Raw genomic sequence first — 20694 nt, 5'->3', positions numbered from 1 at the left:
ATAAAGGCATGTTTTGTATGAAGTCCTTGGAAACAAGAAGGAAAATGTTGTCTTTGATAATCAAATTCTAACTTCACCTTCAAACTGAAAAATAAGAAACCTGAAGCTTGCTAACATGACATGACTTGTGCAAAGAAAGTTTTGTACCTACCCTAGTACTGGCTGGCTATTTTAAGAAAAAGAACAAAAAAAGTAAAAGTTTCTTTCAAGTTCTGGCTATTCTGTGCATGGAATAACTAGGTAGCTCACACAACCATCTTCCACATGTTCTAAACGAAGAAGAGTGTTCCCAATTCTCACAATTTTATCAGAATCTCTTACTTCGAAATCCAGTAAGTTGGTAACAGAAAATTCCACCAGTATCTCTCAACTTAATTCAGAATTAGCATGTTTCTAGATCTCAAGTTGAGAAAATTCAGAACACAAAGACTCAAAAGACTACTTGGGACTTGCTTTTAAAACTGTTATGATAAGAAAGAGCAAGTCCATTTTTGAAAGCTACATTCCTTACTCCCAGTAAGCAGCTCTCGACTGCGAACAAATTCAATATAGTCTCTTTCTCTACTTGAGCCCAGCCTCAGAATTAATTTACGTACTATTCCAATTCCAATTCTAAAATGTCAAATGAGAATTCCAGTTAGCCCTTTCTGAACCAGATATCAAATAATTTAACTGACCCATGCAAATTATCCCAACCCCAACATGCCACAGTAATTCAAAGAGACATGGCATGGGAAACAGTTATTTGAGATATTTGAATATGAAAGTATTCAAGCATATTTCTGTGTGCACGGGGGGAGAAACTGCAGTGGCATAGATGTTTCAAGCATTTCATGAAAACAAAGCTTAATTTCTTTCAAAGTACTTAACAAAAGTGAACTAATTGTTTTCACTACATAATTTCCTTTCTTCCAAGAGATAAACCATGAAATTTATAGTTAAATAAATGATGCAGAGTGATGCCGATTCCTGAACTTTACAAAACCTTTAGCAATCCTCACACATTCAGTAGACATCAAAACCAATATAAACCAGGTAACGCAATAGACTGGAGAGTTGTAAAAGCCACAGACACATATTATCCTCACTTAGCAAATGGCAGGTATTTTTAAGACTTTTTAAAAAGTTTATAATGGAGTGGGTTTCTTGCCATGAAATTATCCTAGGATAACAGCTTCAACAAATAAGAACTTGCAAGCAGCTAGTGAAATTCCTGAGATGTGTCTATATCCTGTAGCAAAAGTGTGTAAGTTAGTGAAAGCCGTAAACACTTTACTCTAGGGTCAAAGAACTAACATCTCTGTAGCTCAGGACATCTTTTTGATGAATGTGAAACAGCTGGAATAAACATATCAAGGGTAGCAATTGTGCTCCCATGGCAGATCCAGCTGCTGCAAAAATAAACCCAGGGGGAAAAAGCCAAAGAGTAAAAAACCCAACAATATTAAAAAACTCCTACACCACACAATCCCACTGTTTCTGCATATGTTCTTTTAAAATACAGGACTCTGCAAATACTGGTTCAAAATGAATGTAGAGATTAATTTGTTAAAAGCGAAACCAGATATAAACTGTTTTAGAAAAAAAAACCAAGGAATGACTGTTTTACTTAAACAGCACTTAATGGCAATATTTTTATCTTTATTGATTTTTTCCAGAGTTGAGGAACATTTGTATCTGCTAGCAAGAAAGTTATTTTAAAAATAAACAGAGACTCATAAAAATCCTGTTAATACTTTATTAGTGTAATTTTTTAGCTTTCTATTGGACAGAACATAAATGCAAACTCCAAAAAAAAAAAAAAATCCAGAGTCCTCTGCCATTCAGTAGAAGTGACCATGGCAGCCTGTTTCATGTTCATTCTTTGTTACGGAAACGAGAGGAGGGGGAAGGGAGGGAAAAAGCATCAATAGAACAATTAGGCACACAGCTGACACTTACTGTACAATGATATGCACAAGTGATTTATAACAGCTATATTCATGAGATGTGCTCTTCAGATTTTTCCCTTGTAATAGATGAGCTTTGCTCAGATGAGCAAGGATCATTGAGAACAAGGGAATTGAGAACAAGGGAATTAATGAAGGAGTAACAAATAAGACTTTTAAAACAAGTCCTTAAATTAACTAACGCAACAACAGAATGCAAAATTGTTCAGCTGAGAAGACATTTTTAACCTAGACTTCAAAACATTAAAAATTCATTTATTTTACAATTATTCAAATACACATGCATTAAATGAAAATATTGCACAAAATTAAAATTTAGATTGTGGAATTCATATATTTTTATTTTGGTACACATTCTGGTAGCACTTAAAATTTACTGTTTAGTTCTAGCAAACACCAGCAGCACAAGCTTGAGGATGAACCAAATGAAAAATTCAATTGCTCATTTTCTCTTAAAAATAATTAAGGCTAAAACAAGTGCATTTGTTGACAATGGCACAATTTTCAGCGGCCAGTCACAGCACCCAAAGGCCAGAAGATACACCCAGACACTTAAGTGCTGTATATTAACATTCAGTTTTGGAGACTTTCTAGGATAATAGGCTGCATGGCTTGACAGGACAGGTATTTTAAATCGACAACAGGAAACCCATTTAAATAAAGACACATACAAACTCTTTTTAACAAAAAGTATTCATTTCTGATGATTCTTGCCAGCCAACAGGCACCACTGAATTAGGAAGCCACATTCTGTAATTAAATACAGAAGACAAAACTTCAATACATATATACATATGCACACACGTGTATATAAATGTGTGTATAGGTATATGTATGTAATAAATTCATTAAGTAAAATGACTAATAAACATGGTGTATTATGTTCAGTTCACATTCCTAGAGATACTATTTTATTTTTGTACAGAAATGTACCAGATAATTAAAAAAAAAATCCCAAATTTGCACATGATCACTATTCTCTTGAAATTTTTCATGGTACCTACAGATAGATAAAAGGTTCCACAGATTTGACAAAACAGTATTTGAACTTTCCACTTTCATACTGCATACCAAATTCAGTGATTTAAAAGACATAAATTAGATTTGGTAGGATCAATGATATATTTACTATATCGCCAAGAACAATTGCTGAACGATCTTTCGTCAGTCAGATGTCAGGTATGCTTGAGCACCCTGACATCAGAGGAAGATACAGGCATGTAAACAATAGGAGCTGGCTATGTTGATTACTTCACACAGAACTCAATATTTTGTTAAATTCAACAGCACTTAATCATCACGCTTCTACAGAACCTGCAGAGAGGAAGGGGGAAGGGTTCTTACATATTTACCAACTTGTCTTCCTAGGGATTATAAAAGAAAGGGATTTCATTTACAGTATTTAGTTCTGCAATAAAGAAAAAAAAAACAAGTGCACTTGAGCCCATGCATACTGTATGAGACTGTTAACAGTACAATATGATCATCATTAAATAGTATGATAAAAGGCTACATTGCATTAATAGAGTCCATGAGAAAAAATGATCTATATAGAGGCTTCGGTCAACTTAACTAGGTCCTTTGAGAGCCTTCTATCTTCTCTTAGAACGCTTTCATAGAAGGTCTATGTTCCTCCCTCACATAAAAGGATCATTTGTTCCCATTAAGACACAAATTACTGTAAGGATCCTTGATCAATAGCTGTATCTTACCCTGTGTTTAGCATTCAGAAAAAAACCAGACTCTATAGGATTACTTTTTATTCACCCGGATAGTGGTGCTCAAACAGTTGGGGACTATGAAAAAGAAAACACAAACTGAGATATGCTGTGGCCAAACAGGATTATTCAGTTGTTACTTTATTTTTAATTGGACAGAAATTCTTCAATGAAACTGAACAGATGGATGTGGGGCCTTGATGTCAAATTTTTATTAAAATTTTACACTATGCAAAAAATAAAAAAAATATTTAAAAAAATATTGTAGTTTTATCTCCTTTTTATTTTCATATATACACTGAGATGCGTTCAGGAATTTCCAAGTATTTGCATATGACTAATGAAATCCTTTACCTGTGAGGAACCAACTAATTCTAATATTTTTCCATATGAGGCTTACACACTGAAAGGTAAGGAATCTTTCAATTAAGTAGGACATAGCCTTTTACACCCAATAGAAGTTTCAAATTTTAGTGGGGAGTTGTGTGTAAACTGTGTCTTAGTGCAATTTCCTCAACTTCTAACATGATGTCTATGCTCTTTGAAACATGTACCCCCTTCCTTCTACAACTATCAACTTGACATATGTTCAAATACGCCAATTGAACATAAATATGATGCCCCTTCTCCACTGAAGTTACATGCAAAACGTATGCCAGGTGCTATAAGAGCAGAATATGGCCCTTAAAGCTACAGATTAATCAGAATAGGGGGTTTATTTCTACTGCACCTCTGCCTTTACTAAGCCCCCCATTAGATCTAACATTGATTTATTTTTCAAAACATGAAAGGTGACGTAAATGTGGCATAAAAGCCACTTTACCTCAACTTTTCTTTAATAAATGTACTTTTATGATGGGGTGATAACTATTTCTCCCCTCTCCTATGAACCTGCTATTCCAGAGACTGCTTCTCCCGTTAGCTCAGCCATTACAGGAATGTTAAAAGAGCCCTACAGAGCCTCAACAGTCATAATGAAGAACAATTCCACCTGATTCTCACACATTGCACTATCTCCCAGTGCCAAAACATCCTTTTCTTCCATTGTATCATCATAGTTGTGCTTTACTTGAACAGTCTGGCACTCTTCATTGCTGGCAAAACATCGACTCAGGAATGGAAGGAATCAGCATTCTTACATAATGGGCCAGTATTCTTCTCAATGTTGCATGAAGACGCACCAAATCATTTAAGACACACAAACCCTTCCGGTAGTGGTTGAATTACAAGTGAAGATGAGAAGATCCACAGGTCTTACAGATGCATTAATAATCTAATATGTGACACTAAAAGACTGGTGCAGAAATAACAGCATGTGAGTTTGAAGCCCCAGAGAATCTGCCCAAGTAATTAGTCCTGGACAAACATACACCAGCTTAATAGGTTTGAAGTGTCACCTTTTCTGCAAGGAAGGCGCTTGAGTAGAATGTAGTCTCTGCTTATACCTCTGCATCTGCTTTGACCGTGAATGCAGTTTGTTGAAGAGCTCATGGAACTTATTTTGTGGAAATAAGGTTTCTAGGAATCTCTCCAGAAACACGTACACCATTCTCTTATTCAGTTGAGTGTGCTGGAACATTTCAAAGACCCGAAGAATGCCTTTCCGTGTTGTCTCAGCGCCTATGATGTGCTTCAGTTCATCTACAAAAATGAAAGTTACACAGAAGTTTAAACTAAATTCCGCTTCTGTGTTAACAAGAAGTCTTTCAAATTACATAGCTTGGAATTTGAAGTAACAGCGCCTCTATTATACATAATATGTTTAAACTAAAAGTTCTCTTACAGCAGTTCTCTTGCAGCAGAAAGGATTTCTGAAAATTACTTCACTTTTACACTATACATGTGGAACCATGTTATTTTACATGAAATTATGCTGTACTGGAATATAGGTATTTCATGCACTAAACTTAAATCCCCTAGTGAAACTAAATACCGGCTTGGTTCTAAGAGAATTACAGTTGCGAAGTCACAGTACGTGTGAAAATGTTCAGTGCTTTAATAATTAAAAATCTTTTTATTTAAATACAGTTCATATGTCAACATTTCAACAATCAACAAGAATACTGACATTAACTCCCGTAGCGATATATGGTAAGAATTATTAGACTTCAATCCCAGACTCACTTACCTGGCATTACCTCCAGTAATTTGGTCTTCCCTGCCACTCTTGTTCTCATTCTAATAGCTTTGTCCCTCCGTGGAACAGTCTCTGCTAAAATGCCATTGGGCCAAAAAGCATCTCTGTAACAAAAGCAAATCTGTCAAAATACATTAAAATTTTATCAAGTGAAAGGCACTTTTTAATCCCTCAAAGCTATCTCATAAAATAAATACAAGAAAGTAATTTGCACACAACCTAACACACACTTCAAATATTAGAAAAGGGAAAAGGCGAAAAAGAAGTCAAAAGCAAGTACAATACACTTAACCTATTAGTAGCTACCATATACTTTTTTTAGTACAAGAATCAGATGAAAGAAAATATTACACACCAAAACCATTCAAATTCCACATAGTTGTTACATAAAATATACCTACGATTTGCTTTTACCAATCAGTTTCTATTGCCACTGAAAGAGTCTAGGCTTAGGTCTATTAATTGCTTCATCAGATCTCTGACAGTAGTTAACCTATCAACAAGCTAAAGCTGAGATGAAGTAGTTTCAGTGTAGTATAAACCCCAATGCAAAAGACATGCCTCTGTCTAAAAACGTATTTTGCCTCAGTGAATGACATATTCTTTTTCTGAGTAAGAAGCGCATATTCTTACTCGGTTTTATTAAAGAATAACAGAATATCTGTAAAGTATGGCCCTTTGGCTAATATGTTATCCTACTTTATCTATTTCACCCTATTTAAAAAAAAAAAAACCACAACAAAAAAAAAAAACAGGCAAGGGGGGTGGCTCTCACTCAACAACACTGCAGAAGCCATTACGACTTTTAGGAAATGGCACAGAGCCTTTGATACTTTCAAACTCAGACTTCAGTTCTGTTGTATCTGCCCACATGTGAAACATACTAGCTTAGAGCTAGGGTTTTTTTAGCAATAATTGTTTGCCTTTTAAGGCAAGGCATGCACATGGCTTCATCAAGGTAAACACGACACTTCATTCAGTAATAGGATGAAATTCATGAGTACACCCATACACTAGCTCTTCTAGACTGCTTAACAAAGAACTTTTTAAGGAAGAGGAGAAAATATTCTTCATGTGACAATTACTTTCTCTCACTTAACACACAAAAAGCAGTGTATGCTCCAACTGGAATTCTGTACAGTAATAATAATTTCCTCACATAAAAAGAATAGGAAGGATACACAGATATTAGACATCAATTGGCAAGTACTTCATATTTAACATCTATGATAAAAGACATACCTGAAGCGTTTCACCGCATCTGCTACTTGCTCAGGAGATGTCATCCAATCAACATGATCTACTATTTTTCTAAAATCAAAGCAACAAGTCTCTCTCAATTAACTTTTAAAACAGAGAACAAATAAGTATAGCATTTTAAAGAGCACTCTAGGGCAAACAAAGTATAATTTCAGCTTTCTCCAGCTCCATAAGTACGTTCTATAAAACTGCACACTGGGAAGGCAAACACTAATTCTCAAGATAAAAATCTAAGCTCACTGATCACTCCTAAAGCTAAAGCCTTTTTCTTTTCGAGTAAACGTACGATGACTAAGCAGGCTGGAAAATTGATGTTGCACCTCCCATCAACATTAGATAAATGTTCTGCTTGTAGAGCGCTGCTCTTCATGGAGCGCTTTTCAAGTTCTGCTTCTGTAAGCAAAGAACCTACTTAAAACTCTCAAATTACCACACTGATGTATGCAGTTACTTCATAATCTTTAACAGGAGATACAGACTGATCATAAACTTTGACCTTCCTTCATCAACACAAACACACAGCTCAATATCCAAATCTAGTATTGTTTACAGAAATGATATACGCATCTGTGTATCACCATAATCCCAGGATTATTTCCCTAACCATAATTTGAATTTAGTTTTCTAAGAAACATGAAAACACAATTTTGCTGCAGAATGCATTAAATCCCAAGAATCTGGTAAGACAAGGTGTGTCTGCTGAACCAGACAAAGCTGTGAGTATCTGGAATAGCTCCAAAAGCAGAAGCAAAATAGTTCTGCACACATCTCTGCAAAAAGAAAGCAGCAGCCTGTGCACAAACTGAGCTAGTTATACTACAATCTGAAAACGGCATAAAATATTCAGAATTGTTCAACAGGGCAGCATGTTTTTGGAAGCACAGGACTCAAGATAATTGTCACCTGGCCATGAGGAATTACTTCAAAAACATCTACTGCTACTATTATTACATGGCTGCATCACTACTGGTACCACAAGAATTGTCTTTATGTTTAACAGTGATGATGAAAACATCAAAAATATACTTATGAAGGGTAAAAAGTAATGATACCGGGAGGAATGTCCTGAAAAAGTAATAGGAAACTAATTCTCACCCGCCAGAAATTAAGTTTTTGATTCATGGCACTAATCCAAAGTGACAATTTAGTGTCAATCCTGCTTCTAGAAATTTTTTTGTTCTATATTTTTATTTACATTTCAGAAACAAATTACTAGAACGGAAAGCCTGGAAACAGTAGATTTCTAAGCTGAGTGCAAGAAACATTACTTATTTAGCACTACTAATTTGCTTTGCATTTGCATGAAAGAGTATATGTGAATTACAGAGAACGGGGGCGGGGGGGGCAGAATGGACCCATAACAGTCCTTTCCCTTCCCACCCCCACTCCACCTTTTAAAGTGAGAGCAAAAACTTAACAGAGCAACTCAGTACAGTTCACGTAATTTGATAGTGCCAGTGTATAATTTGTGGCATCAAAGAGATGTAAACAGAAATAGTGCGGAAAGTAATAAATAGTATTAACAACAAATTAACAACAAAGTAAAACGCAGGGCAAAAAGCATAGACACCATCAGTATTAAGTTACATTCACAGAAATGTGAACTCTTGTTGATACATGAAAGTTCTTTTGGAAGTTCTCTGGCATATAAGAGTTACTGGAATTTGTCTTTCAGCAATGTTTTGTGTTTATCTCCATTTTACACCACATTTGTACTTGGTTTATTGATCCTCTTCAAAGGGGAATGCATGCAGATCTAAACCACAATAATTTAGTAATACCAAAAAGGATTTATAGACACAGTCTACATAGTCTCACTCACACGATCGCTCTATATCAGAAAAGCGGTACCTATTAATTGTGTCACCATATGTTGCTCTAATAAGTTGCTGAAGCAGATTTTTTATATTTCTTCTTAACCATTGATTTCTTTCCTTTAAATCAAAGACTTCATCCATAAGGAGGAGCATTACTCTCAACGGAATATTGTCATCCACCTGATCAAGCAAGTAAAATTATAATCAGTAAACTTTTATTTCAGCTCAAGAAAGCTACAGTTCTAGTAGCTACTTCACAGGTCAAATGCTTCAGTGTAAGCAGAACAATGACAGAAACGCTTTGCTCATATTACTGTAATATGAAATCTTCCCTAAATCTTCTATAACATCCACCTTCTATAGATGGTGTACACTTGCAGTAACTGTCAACATTTTTTCAAATATTAAAATTTGAGAGAGAGTTTACTAAATTCTGTAGTATGAAAGTATTAGATTTTCATCTTAGTTGTTATTAATGTTTCTCTTATAGAAAAAACAGCAGCTTCTCCTGGCCTGCTTATATGCCAAAATACAAGCCTACATATTGTTAAGCTATTGAATAAGACGACAGCATTTGGAGTTACAGTTGTATTGGGCAAGAGACCACAAATGTTTATCTCAAATACAACAAATGAACTTGATTTTTTGACTGATTCATTATTTAAACTTTGTATTTATTATTAAAACTTTATACAATAGCAAGCTAAAATTAAAATCTTACTATATCCTCAGCAAAATTTATTTGAAGATTGAATGCACCTTCTCTGTTTTTATTTTTTAGTAGGATTTTTACATTCTAAGTGTAACATTCAGAATTTTGTTTTATATTTGAAATCTGATACAGCTCTATCTCAAAAGTAGTAGTTTGCACTGTATTGTTAATCCTATGACAGAGAAGCAGCAAGATCTCACAGCTATGTGGACTTTTTTTGGTGGACTACACAAGTACATCTTTATATACAACTGAAACACAGACAATGGATTCATAATCCAGCTGGAGATTCTACAGATCCGTGCCTCACTCTTACAGTACTGCTTCTCCACGTAAAATTCCATTCAAACTGCCATATTTTTTGTCTGATTTAGTGACTAAGTTGTGAACAATGCTTCTTAAAAGAACAGTTGAGAGTTGAAAGGTTTTAAAACATCTGAAATCTGCCTTTCAGAAACTTGGTATGTTAACTTAGAAGTTATCAAGAATTGTAGCTTCTATTAATTTTACAGAAGATCAATGAAATATTTGCAGAGAAGCTGCTCATATACTTGAATGATACTATTTTGTTTTGCCTGTGCAAAACAGAAGCCTCAGGAGTATCAGAGATACACATTTGTAATTACAAATTTATGGGGAGAAAGAAAACCCAGAAGAACTCAAGGCTATGTTATTTGAGCAAAAATACATCTACCAAGCCATCATAGCAGTTATGCACAGGAAGACAAACTGGAATGCTTTGATGTGACCAAAAAACCTGAAACGTGAAGGGCAGAACAGGTGCAGATTTATGAGCATAGCAAATCGCATATAATCACTGGTAATCTTATGTCCTTTCTGTCCTACTTAGAGACAAAAGTTTTTTCCAATTGTTTTCACATATATGATCAATGTTTCAATCAAAACAATAGCAAAATACCATAGCTTATGATAACATCAAGAGTTTAAACTTCGCTTTCAAGTTTCTAATATTACTACTTTATACATTTTAGGTATCCAGATACTAAAAGTTTATTATTTAGGAGAACATTCTGAAGGTTTTTTCCATAAAAACATAGCAAACACTACTTCTGATCCATTAAACAAATACCCCCTAAAAGGTGACATCAGAAATCAGAATCCATAAAATGCCAACGGAAATGATGCTAACAGTCTGGTACCATACTATCTTTGAACAGACAGAAATTGGAGGGAGGAAGGGGAAAAAAACCTCCAAACAACCCCCCACCCACAAAACACAGAAGCAGTAGCATTCCACTGTTGTGCAAACTATTTTAGTACTAACAAAGATGTTAATCTTAAAAGGAAGCATGTAAGTTTCTTTTTAAAAAGCTAAGAACTGTTTGTAAGTGCCTGGTATAATATCAGAAAACAATAAATACGTAGTTAACATAGAATAAGTAACTCATTAATTTGGCTTTAGAGGAGTCAACTTTGAAAGAACAAGTGTCAGACTCACATTGTCATCAATTGGTGCTGCAACACGGCAATGGTCAGGATCTGAATAGGTTTTCTGGATCAAAGGAGGCACCTACAATGAAAAAAATGTAATGTTTATAAGTAAAAAATACTTTAGAATACCAATAAATCAGATCAATTTTCATAATCAATTTGGTTATGAAAATGAAAACCAAACATTTGATCAAAAGTCAGTTGCATACTACCGCAGATAAATACACAGTAGTCCTTTTATCTTCCAACAAATCAAGCCTGTAGGTATTCTCCTATAGCTATCAAAGTTATGAACACCTTTAAGACAATCCACATATATTTTCTCAAGTGCCTAATGCTTCAAATGAAAAAAACCTAGAAATTCATATGGGACTGATATTTCTTCTGGTATTTCCTCTTGATCTTAAGTCCTGCCTAGTCGCGGACTTCCCAGTGAGTATAACTGCAGATATATTGTTAGTCACACACCAGGGAAGTTACCAGCAATGAGAAAGTCCAGAGCCAATCATTTTATCTCAGTAATGAAAAAACCACACAAAAAAAACCCCACCCCACTCCCCATTTTTAGATTTTAAGATTTATTAATCCCTTTCATGGTTTAAGAGTTAACTCATCTTGGTTGCTGTTCTACATCTGCCACATATAACTGTTTTGGTAACACAAAATGGAACAATCCCGATCACAGACCTTACAGCTACACACAAAAAGAGGAGGGCAAGGGAAAGGAAGGTAAGATAGACACGTTAGGAAGGTAACTACTTTCACAGGACTTTTAGATAGTATGCCATGCTACCATTCCACACCTCTAAGGTATTACATTTTAGGAATGTAAGAGATGAGGAAAGATGGCAGGAAAGACAGAAAGAAAATTTAATTAAAAACAGAATTCAGCAAGGAATAAGCAGAAAAGAAGCTATCTCCTTTTTCTAAGTTTCATAATATATGGGTTTTTTTTCTAATGAAAGCAGCAGATGCAGCAAACTAGCTTTATGAGAATGGGTGGTAAAAAAAAATAAGAAAATCAGTGACACTCTCATTCTTCTCAAGTGGCTGCATTGAATTAAGTGAAGAAGGATTGCTGTAACAGTCTGTAGATGCCATCTTAAAATGTGTTACTTAGTAGCAAAGAGAATTCCATGTTTGTAGTATAATGACTGCTGAACCTTATTAAAAGGGTATAGGTATAAAACAGATTGCTTTCCTGTCTAATGACTTGACTCTTCGTTATAGTATACAACATAAGTTTAAGTGAGTCAATAGCTAATCTCCTATTAATTCACTAGTATGTATTAACTACCAAATATTTTCTTACCTTGAAAAATGATTGCTTTATGTCTTGTCCCAATCTCTCTGACATTTTACCCATGTTGTCTGACATTTTAGTCATTCCCTCTGCCAGGCTGTCAGGGAGAGACTTGACTGCATTTGATACATTTCTCATAGAGTTACGCAGTGGGTTTACAAATGTGTCCATCTGAAGGGGAAGATGTTTAACCAGAATTGTATAATCTATGAGGACACCAGTATATTAATACACTATGAGAAGTATCACACTGTTCCAGAGAACAATACAAAGAACAACTCAAATTGCTTAACTTCATTACAGAATGCAGAATAAAGTTTTAGCTTCACTTTCATTTATATTTCTCATTCCTTACAGCCCTACTGTAACTATTTTCATCTTTCAATAGATCTTTTTCCTGAGTAATTTCCATTTCCCATCCCTCAGCTTTTCTTAACTTCAATTTATTTTCCTTTTCTTCCTCATTCAATGCCATTTCTCCCTTCCAAGCTTCCTAATTCCAGATGTTTCACTTCTGCTTTCAACTCTTCATCTTTGAAATATGCCTCTCTTAAACAGCACTGGAGTAATATGCTTTAATATCATGGCAAGTATAATTAAAAACATAAAGTAGTTCCATAGAAACTGTTACAATTTTTCTTTCAGTATATACTCTAAATTCAGTCCAAACAGAGGCACAAATACTAGTGTGATAAGTTTATGAAGAACCTTATAAGCTGGAAATCAAATCTTACTCAGTCATTACATAAACCTTGATAAATATATAACTGTTTCACTGTTAAATATTTAAGGAACATAGGTAGTACAACAACTTGATGTGACAATACAATTGTAGATGCTTTTTATATCAAAATCACTAAAAGTTTAGAAATAGCTATATTTGCAAAGCAGATGCCCACACAAACTGGTCAACTGAACAAAGAATCACTTGGCTGAAGAGAGTTCTGGTGGCTTAACAAAAAGGATGCACAGCTCAGAGCTCCGAATTTGACCAATGACTCTGAATGGTTAAAACGGCTAAATACGTAACAGCTGCTTTTGAAGGGAAATGCATTCATCTTTTGAGCTGAAGAGTGGAGAGCATGGTAACAGCAGCAAATCAGAGTAAAGAACTGAAAAAAGAAATTAGAAGGAATGAGACTACGAAAAAAAAAATCACAGATGTCTGACAGAAAGTAACTTGCAACGAACACACTTTTAAAGTAGTCTTGGTGCTGTGTCTGATACACTGTGTCTGATTTGAAAATTTTATTTCCTTCTCATACAAATAAATTTGCCTATTATAAAAATGGTACATTTTTGGTTCCATATGTCCTCAGATACTTTGCCACTCACAAAGTATTAAAGCAACTCACTTGCAAGTTGTTTTGAAAGTGCTATATAGCTGTTTAGTATCAGTTCAACATCTCTTGTTTAATGCAATCATTGCACTAACGAATGCTCTAAAGTTCCCTTGACAGCGCAAAACATTCTTACCTTCCGTGCAAAATCCCCCTTCCCTTTGCTGTACGCTTTATTCTCCAGGAAGTCATACACATAATGGGCTAAAGCTGGAGAAGCCTTCATCATTTCAGGATTTAACAAGAGCTGAGTAAAATAATTTTTAAAAGGTGCTTTTTAATAAATAATGAAAAAGGCCATACCATTCATTTAGTAAAAGTTTACCACACACAATCAAAGACACTACATCTTGCAATGTATTTTCTCATTCATTCTCTAAATTTTATTCCAACATTACACTATTCTCAAGATAGAAATAACATGCTTCTTGATAATTCTCATAATTTTAACTAGTACATTAATTATAGCATCTCACAGAAAAATACACACCTTTATGACCACTCAAACTGCTTCTAAAACTCCAAGGGGAAAAAAAAAAAGCTGTGACTGAAAAAAATATTGCTATTAAAAATGGGGCACATATCACACAAAGGAAAATATATTAGCACTCTAAACAGAACAATCAGATTTGCCAATGTTTTTTTCATCTTCGTTATTTATTGTTAACATGACCATTGAGCTGGTCAACATATTTTAGTGCTAAATGACCAGAAAGTCCGTATGAAGTAGGACAACTGAATTCCTTTAGTTGGGCTGATACAGGCCTTATCTGAATGGAGAAGCTGCGTGGTTGTGCTACACCGCCGGAGCGAGTGCCAGGCCAATCCTTATGCAAGATCACAAGAGAAAGTAACCACAAACATGAGTGCAACGGAAGAAAGTTAAGTGGCATAGAGCTCAAAACCAACACAGATGGAACCTCATCAGCTCAGAGGAGTTGGGACAGCAAAGAAAAGGCAAACTTACTAGATAATATGAAGTTCTTATGGTATACTATTTAGGATTGCATACCACCTACAACACAGCAAGTTTTCTACCTCAGAAAAAAGAATTCCAACCTAGAACACAAACAAAAAAACGTAACAGCTTACCTGCAAATATGCATTTAAATCTTTTTTCCTCTTTTCCAAAAATTCTCTGTCCATATTGTTAAAAGTCTTTTTGCCAGGAAGTTTCAGTATATTTGCAAGGTTTTCAAACTAGGAAAAAGAGAAGATTTTTTGTTCTGTTTTCAAAAGAGTTTCAAATCACCATATAAGCTCAGAAATCATAAGAGTCACTATATTCACCTATTCTTATCTACCACGTAACACCTGACAAATAATTTCTGCATCAAGCCCAGAATCAGATTCCTCGGAGAAGCCAAAGTGAAAGGTAGGCCATCAAGGACAAATGCATGAAAATTCTCAGGAGACTGTCAAGGACAAAATTTAATTTCTGAACACACATGGGATACTCACTTTTGAAATACAGACTAGTAGAGTGTGCAAATTATTCCTGTCATCACACCTGCTCAAAAAAGTTTAGGCTCAAGATTTATCATTATTATTTGTGCAGAAGTTAGTACGGTTATGAGACTACATCAAGAGAACTTGCAAGTCTTTCTAAAACATCTTCCCTTTCCTCTCCTGATCAAACCTACTAAGGAAATGATTCCCTGCAGTGGATGGCAGCGCCCAGTTTAAACTCAGGTTATCACACCATGCTTGATATGCCATCACCTGTGCCCTTTCTCCAGGTAATGACAGTGATTAGCACTGGTTGACATGTCTTCCACTGTTCCAGTTTTACAGAAAGAACTGGTGTTCCAGGGAAGCAGCAGGGAAAGAAGAGGCCCTAACACTTAAGAACGTTGAACATATCTGCTACAACACACAAAAATAAAAAAGTGACAAGAATACAACTTGAAGAATCAGGATTATCCACATATAGAATCCAGACCCTGCAAATAATAAGTAATATTCTAAAGGGGCTAAAGAGAGAAAGGTATAGTATCCAAGCTTTATGAAACAACCTGGAAAAGGTTGTATCCTTTTCTCTCTAGAAAAGACCACGAAATTACAGATTTAATGAGAGATCAATTCCATTCAGTCCCTGCAAGCTGCCTTTTTGCAAAGACATCATTAAACTTTGGAAGGTCACAATGCTCATATATAATGGCCTGAGGAAGCACCAAAGAATAACTATTTCCAACTTCACAAATCCCATTCCTTTGCAAATAGGTCATGTGGGAAAATAACTGAACGGAAGATGGTCTACTTTTTATTTGGATACTTGTATCTAAACAGAAGCAATGTAAGCAAAGAACAGCCTCTGTTTTAAATATAGGCCTCTATTTCAAATGGTATTTGTTACATTACTGACTAAAACTGATGCGAATCTATTCAGTACTTTAAGGAAAAAAGCTCGTACAGACACTATACACAGCCAACTTCAATTCCATTTTAAAACAAGTACCTATTTTCTGTGAAAAAAAACCAAAAAGTAATCCCTGCCCTTCCTTTTAAACAAAAGATTCTAACCTTTACCCTTAACATGTCAATAAAAGTGTCTCAGACAAGCACACAAGAAGGGTGTTCAGTTTATCAGTGACATTCCTGTGCCCATAAACTCAGTAGGAATGTCTATTTTACTGTCAAAACAAAGCAAAATTGTTGAGAGTTTCTGAGATGAAGCACAGGAATTTCTTTACTTTTTGCCATCTTCATGTTGGAGGATAACATTTCCATTTTCTGTAAATTCAAAGAACTCAGATTCAGCAATAAGAAATTTCTGAGCTTTCATATTTTGAAAATTTTTGCGTCTGCCATTTTTTTCTAGTCATTTACTGATAGGTCAGTTTTAAATGACTGCCCCATATCAGCAGAACATTAACTCACTATAAGGTCAGGGAACCCACACCTGTTTCAACTGGTCAGGGATTCCTCAAAACAGTGAATTAATTAAAAAAAAAAATCAATTTGAAGACAAGTACAAAAATTGGTATTTCAAATTTATTGACAGCACACTAAGACAATCAGAAATTCAAAGGAAAGTGAGACTTTGTTTATAATTAATACAAATATTCAACACAATGTTTGCTTTTTTAATAAAGCCTTTTCCATTTTTACTACTGTTATGACTTTACAACGCTAACCTACCTTCACAGAATTTGTTCTCTATGCCTCTCTATTAATAACAGAGTAAAGGGATGCAATCCAACACTTCTGACTAGTTCAAAGGTCATGTAGTCAAATCTGACTTCTCCAAAGGCTTGGTTTAAAAGCGTTTCACCCCTCCCCTTTTAAAAGCACTGCATTTTCGACACTTTTTCATGTCAGCAGGTTCTACTTTGTACCAGCTGGTGAATTACAAGTCTCTATTTTTTCTTCTTTCATTTTAGGAGGGTAAAGAGTCTGAGAATACAAGTACAGCAATAAAAGACAGATTGTCTAGCAGTACACTGAACTGCCAACAGCTGTCCCTTTCGAGACCCCACCGATTCTTAACGTTTCACTTAAAACCTAAATACCTATTTCCCAGGCTCAGTTTTTATTTCTTAATCTCTGCGACAAATATAAAAAATGAAATATGCCACTGTTTGAGAACAATAGCACTTCCATACAAACATTTTAAAGTAAAATTAAGCAAATGGGGGGTGGGAGGGGAAAGCTTTCTAAGTTCCATTTACTTTTGTTAAGACAATTATATAGCCATCAGGTACTAAACTATATAAACGTGCACCTGTAAACTGCTCAGTAGAAATAATGTATGATAAAAACAGTAAAAAAAGTACACTTTAGTGGAAAATAACGTAGTGCTGTAACTCCGCATCTTAAAGCCAATACTCATGCCATACCATCACACAGAAAAAGCACCTTTTGAAGAAACCTTAAAAGATTTTTATGAGATTAATTACTTGCTCAGTGATCCTCATGTGAAAGTCATGGAAGTCACTGTAGCGCCGATATGTCTTCCATGTCTCTTCGCTGTTTGGATTTCGCCGATGGACTGTGATAGCATACAGTGCATATGTCTTGCCGTGGTCATTACACACTCCTGCCACAGCATATGGGTCATAGTCAGCATAGACTAGTAGTTTAAAAACAAAAATAAAAAAGGAACAAACAGAAAGAAGGAAGACGAAAAGGACACAAACGTGAAGTGAAGAAATGACTGGAATGACAGACCTGAGACAAAAATGGACATGCAAGTAGAAGAGTAAGCCATCCCTTTATCCAAAACACTGTGTAGGTGATACCCTCCAGAAACTTATTATGTAAACTTAAATATAGAGATTAAGCAGCCTCAAAGTTAGACAAGTTTCACCGACATGCAAAACATAAAAAAAGAATAGAAAAGGTTTCAACTTTTAAGAATAGTGAATAGATCTTTTAAAAAATAATTTTAACCTAAAGAACTCAAGATATGGGTGAAAGACAACTGTGAAACCCGAAGAAGTTCCAGTCTGCAAAGTACTCTAATCATATTGCAAAAGTTTGTCCATCAAAAAATCTGAAAATACAAAAGACGGTGCTAGCAAGCTGTAAGCATTCAGTTTTGCAATTAACATCAGCAGTTTGTTATTAATATAAGATAAAAAATATCCCCCACACTATTCAAGTCAACAGAAACTATATATACGCACACACACGTATGTATTGCGTATTGTGTGTACATATATAATGTATTCTGTGCGTGTACACACACATGCACACATTTTATGGAGAAGTCAATTTATAAGATAATTATCTGTGTTCTCTCCATTTAAACAGAAGCGAACAACTTTTTTATTCTCCACTGAATATTTGAGTTCTCTTGGACATTCCTCCATCACCGAATTCCTCCCAATATAGAGTTTGTTTCAAAAACTTCCATTTAATCTACAGAATAACCTAGAACCAATATTGTTTACACTGCACGCTGTTTAAATTGATAACAGGTTGTATCTCTAAGTATTAAACCAATATTCAGTAACCACAATTTTCCACTGGCTAGATGAAAATACTTTTAAATCAAATTCTGTGAATTTCTCAATGCACCCATGCTTGAGAAATACACTTTTCCTGAAAAATCATCAGCTCCAACCTCTGTTGTGCTTCCAGCCTTGACTTCTCGCAAGTATAATGCGAAGGTCTAAGCAGCCAGGGATCACCTCTAGGATAAGGGTAGCTGCTGACAACGTAAGAATTACTCACTAGCAAGGTGCACAGTAGGCACAGAGCATCTTTTCTTTGCCTTCTACCCTCTAGGAGAAGAATATTGAGAGCTGAACCCCAAGAGAAAAGAGTGGGCAGCCAGGATGCCCAGAGTCAAGACTGCCCAGAGAATGGTAGATGCTGAGCAAGCCCTATCCTCTAAACTCAAGTTGACCACTCTGCTGTGCAACCACCATACCACATCTCAAGGGCGCTGCTAAGCGGCACCATCAGGAGTAGCACTTCAGGACAGGAGTGGCAGAAAAAGAAAGAAGTTGTCCCCGACGCCCCTTATGTCATAGCCTCTTAATCAGCATTTATTTTCCAACACAAGACAAGGTGAATCCTCAAAGATTATGGAGAAGATCTTGTATACACCCCACAAGCACATAAAAGGTAGTAATCGGCAGAGGAAAGGAGCCTGCACACAGATGCAAGATGCACCTACTGCCTGTAGCATCCAGAAAGCAGGCACTTGTATTTCTCGTTCAAACATGAGATGAAGAGGAAGGAGATGTCCAGTTTAATCCTATCTTACAATACGAACCTGTACATATCCCCTCGTTCAACTGGAGTATTATGGATTCACAGAGTCAAGCTGATAGTTATCAGTACACGCTGCCATAAAGATTATAAATTTGTGTGGTTCTAAGTTTACCTTTTTTCTTAGATCAATACAAGGAAAATTCTAAGTTTAACTCAGAAAAAAGTATCACATGCTATTTTAAATAGAAAAGCAAAATTGCGATTCTTAACTTTTAAATGATTTTTCGCCTTCCCTAAGGACTGACTACATGAGACTTGGGATTGCACGTGCTCTCACACTTGGTTGGAGTAACAGAGTTTAATTAAAATGTCAAGTAGTTGAATTCTTGCTCACAGCTCATGTGTCTGCTATATAAATGCATAGATTTAAATTCTATTGCATAGTAAAATTTACCAAAAAAAAGGATCTGAAGAATCATTCACAATTTAATTACCCAGTGCAATCTCATCTAACTAGAATATTTGCAAGTAATATCTAAGAAGTTTGTTATTTACTCTCACGTAATAACAATTTTTAATTTATTGCTAGGCAAATTTTTTCAAAAGATAACTAAAAATGCCACCACTGTAAAGACTGAAGTCACTAACTTAAATTAAGCTCAGTCAAGTAAGGAAGCACAAAAAATAGGGGAAAATATTATAGCAACAGAAGTAAACAGTCAAGTATTAGAATTGTGTGACTAGAAAAAAAGAGATAGCTTTTACAATTTGTTCTTTAAATATTTGCTAAAATAAATGCTAGTCAAGATTAAGTTTCATGAATGATTCTCCAGAGACAGGAAAAATAATAATACCATAAACAACAAAAATTAAATCACATTTTAAGTACATATATATAGTCTACACCTACGGCACCAATTCTGTAAGGATTTCCATTACAAGGACTTCATGGGAAATATGAAATCAAATGTTTTATGATGTTAAAAAAACCGAAAGGATTAGGATTTCAAGGGCCTGTAATATTAAAAAAACTCAAAATAAATGGTGGAAAACAAGTAAGCAACCATCGTAACAGATTCACTTACCAGTATCTGAGATGTATGCATGAAGTTGAACTGTCTCATCAGAAGGGACATTTGAAAGGTCATCTAAGGACTGTAGGAGGGGGAGGGGAGAGAGGGGAGAAGGAAGAAAGAGGGAAGAGAGAATAAGATCACAGATAAATTTCATTTGAGAGATGCTTTTTGATTAATCTATTTAATTTTCAAACTTTCAGTTTACTACACTTACAGAATAGCTTAATGCACTGTAACAATGCAAATAAGTGTGTGTATTACCTGGT

The 20694-nt window shown here is 35.2% G+C and overlaps 1 protein-coding gene across 11 annotated transcripts in view; it reads right to left on the bottom strand.

Moving 5' to 3' along the window:
* Positions 1-1724: 1724 nt before the first annotated feature.
* SNX13 (sorting nexin 13) overlaps positions 1725-20694 on the bottom strand; it is a 69864-nt gene continuing 50894 nt past the window's right edge. For 5 of the 11 annotated variants that reach the window (XM_075143622.1, XM_075143623.1, XM_075143620.1 and 2 more), the window contains 10 exons: positions 20438-20507; positions 17588-17760; positions 14781-14888; positions 13825-13935; positions 12358-12519; positions 11053-11124; positions 8916-9061; positions 7047-7115; positions 5796-5908; positions 1725-5308 (listed from right to left, as the gene is read on the bottom strand). In XM_075143622.1, the coding sequence (XP_074999723.1) occupies positions 5061-5308; positions 5796-5908; positions 7047-7115; positions 8916-9061; positions 11053-11124; positions 12358-12519; positions 13825-13935; positions 14781-14888; positions 17588-17760; positions 20438-20507 (1272 nt within the window). In that variant the 3' untranslated portion in view covers positions 1725-5060. Of the gene's footprint in view, positions 5309-5795; positions 5926-7046; positions 7116-8915; positions 9062-11052; positions 11125-12357; positions 12520-13207; positions 13461-13824; positions 13936-14780; positions 14889-17587; positions 17761-20437; positions 20508-20694 lie in introns of those variants that run through there. The other 6 variants (XM_075143624.1, XM_075143621.1, XR_012672661.1 and 3 more) reach the window with 5 other exon arrangements.

Source organism: Calonectris borealis, chromosome 2 (genome assembly GCF_964195595.1).
Source record: "Calonectris borealis chromosome 2, bCalBor7.hap1.2, whole genome shotgun sequence".
Taxonomy (NCBI): Eukaryota; Metazoa; Chordata; class Aves; order Procellariiformes; family Procellariidae; genus Calonectris; species Calonectris borealis.
The sequence above is the reverse complement of the archived record's forward strand: the minus strand, read 5'-3'. Positions and strand labels throughout refer to the sequence as shown.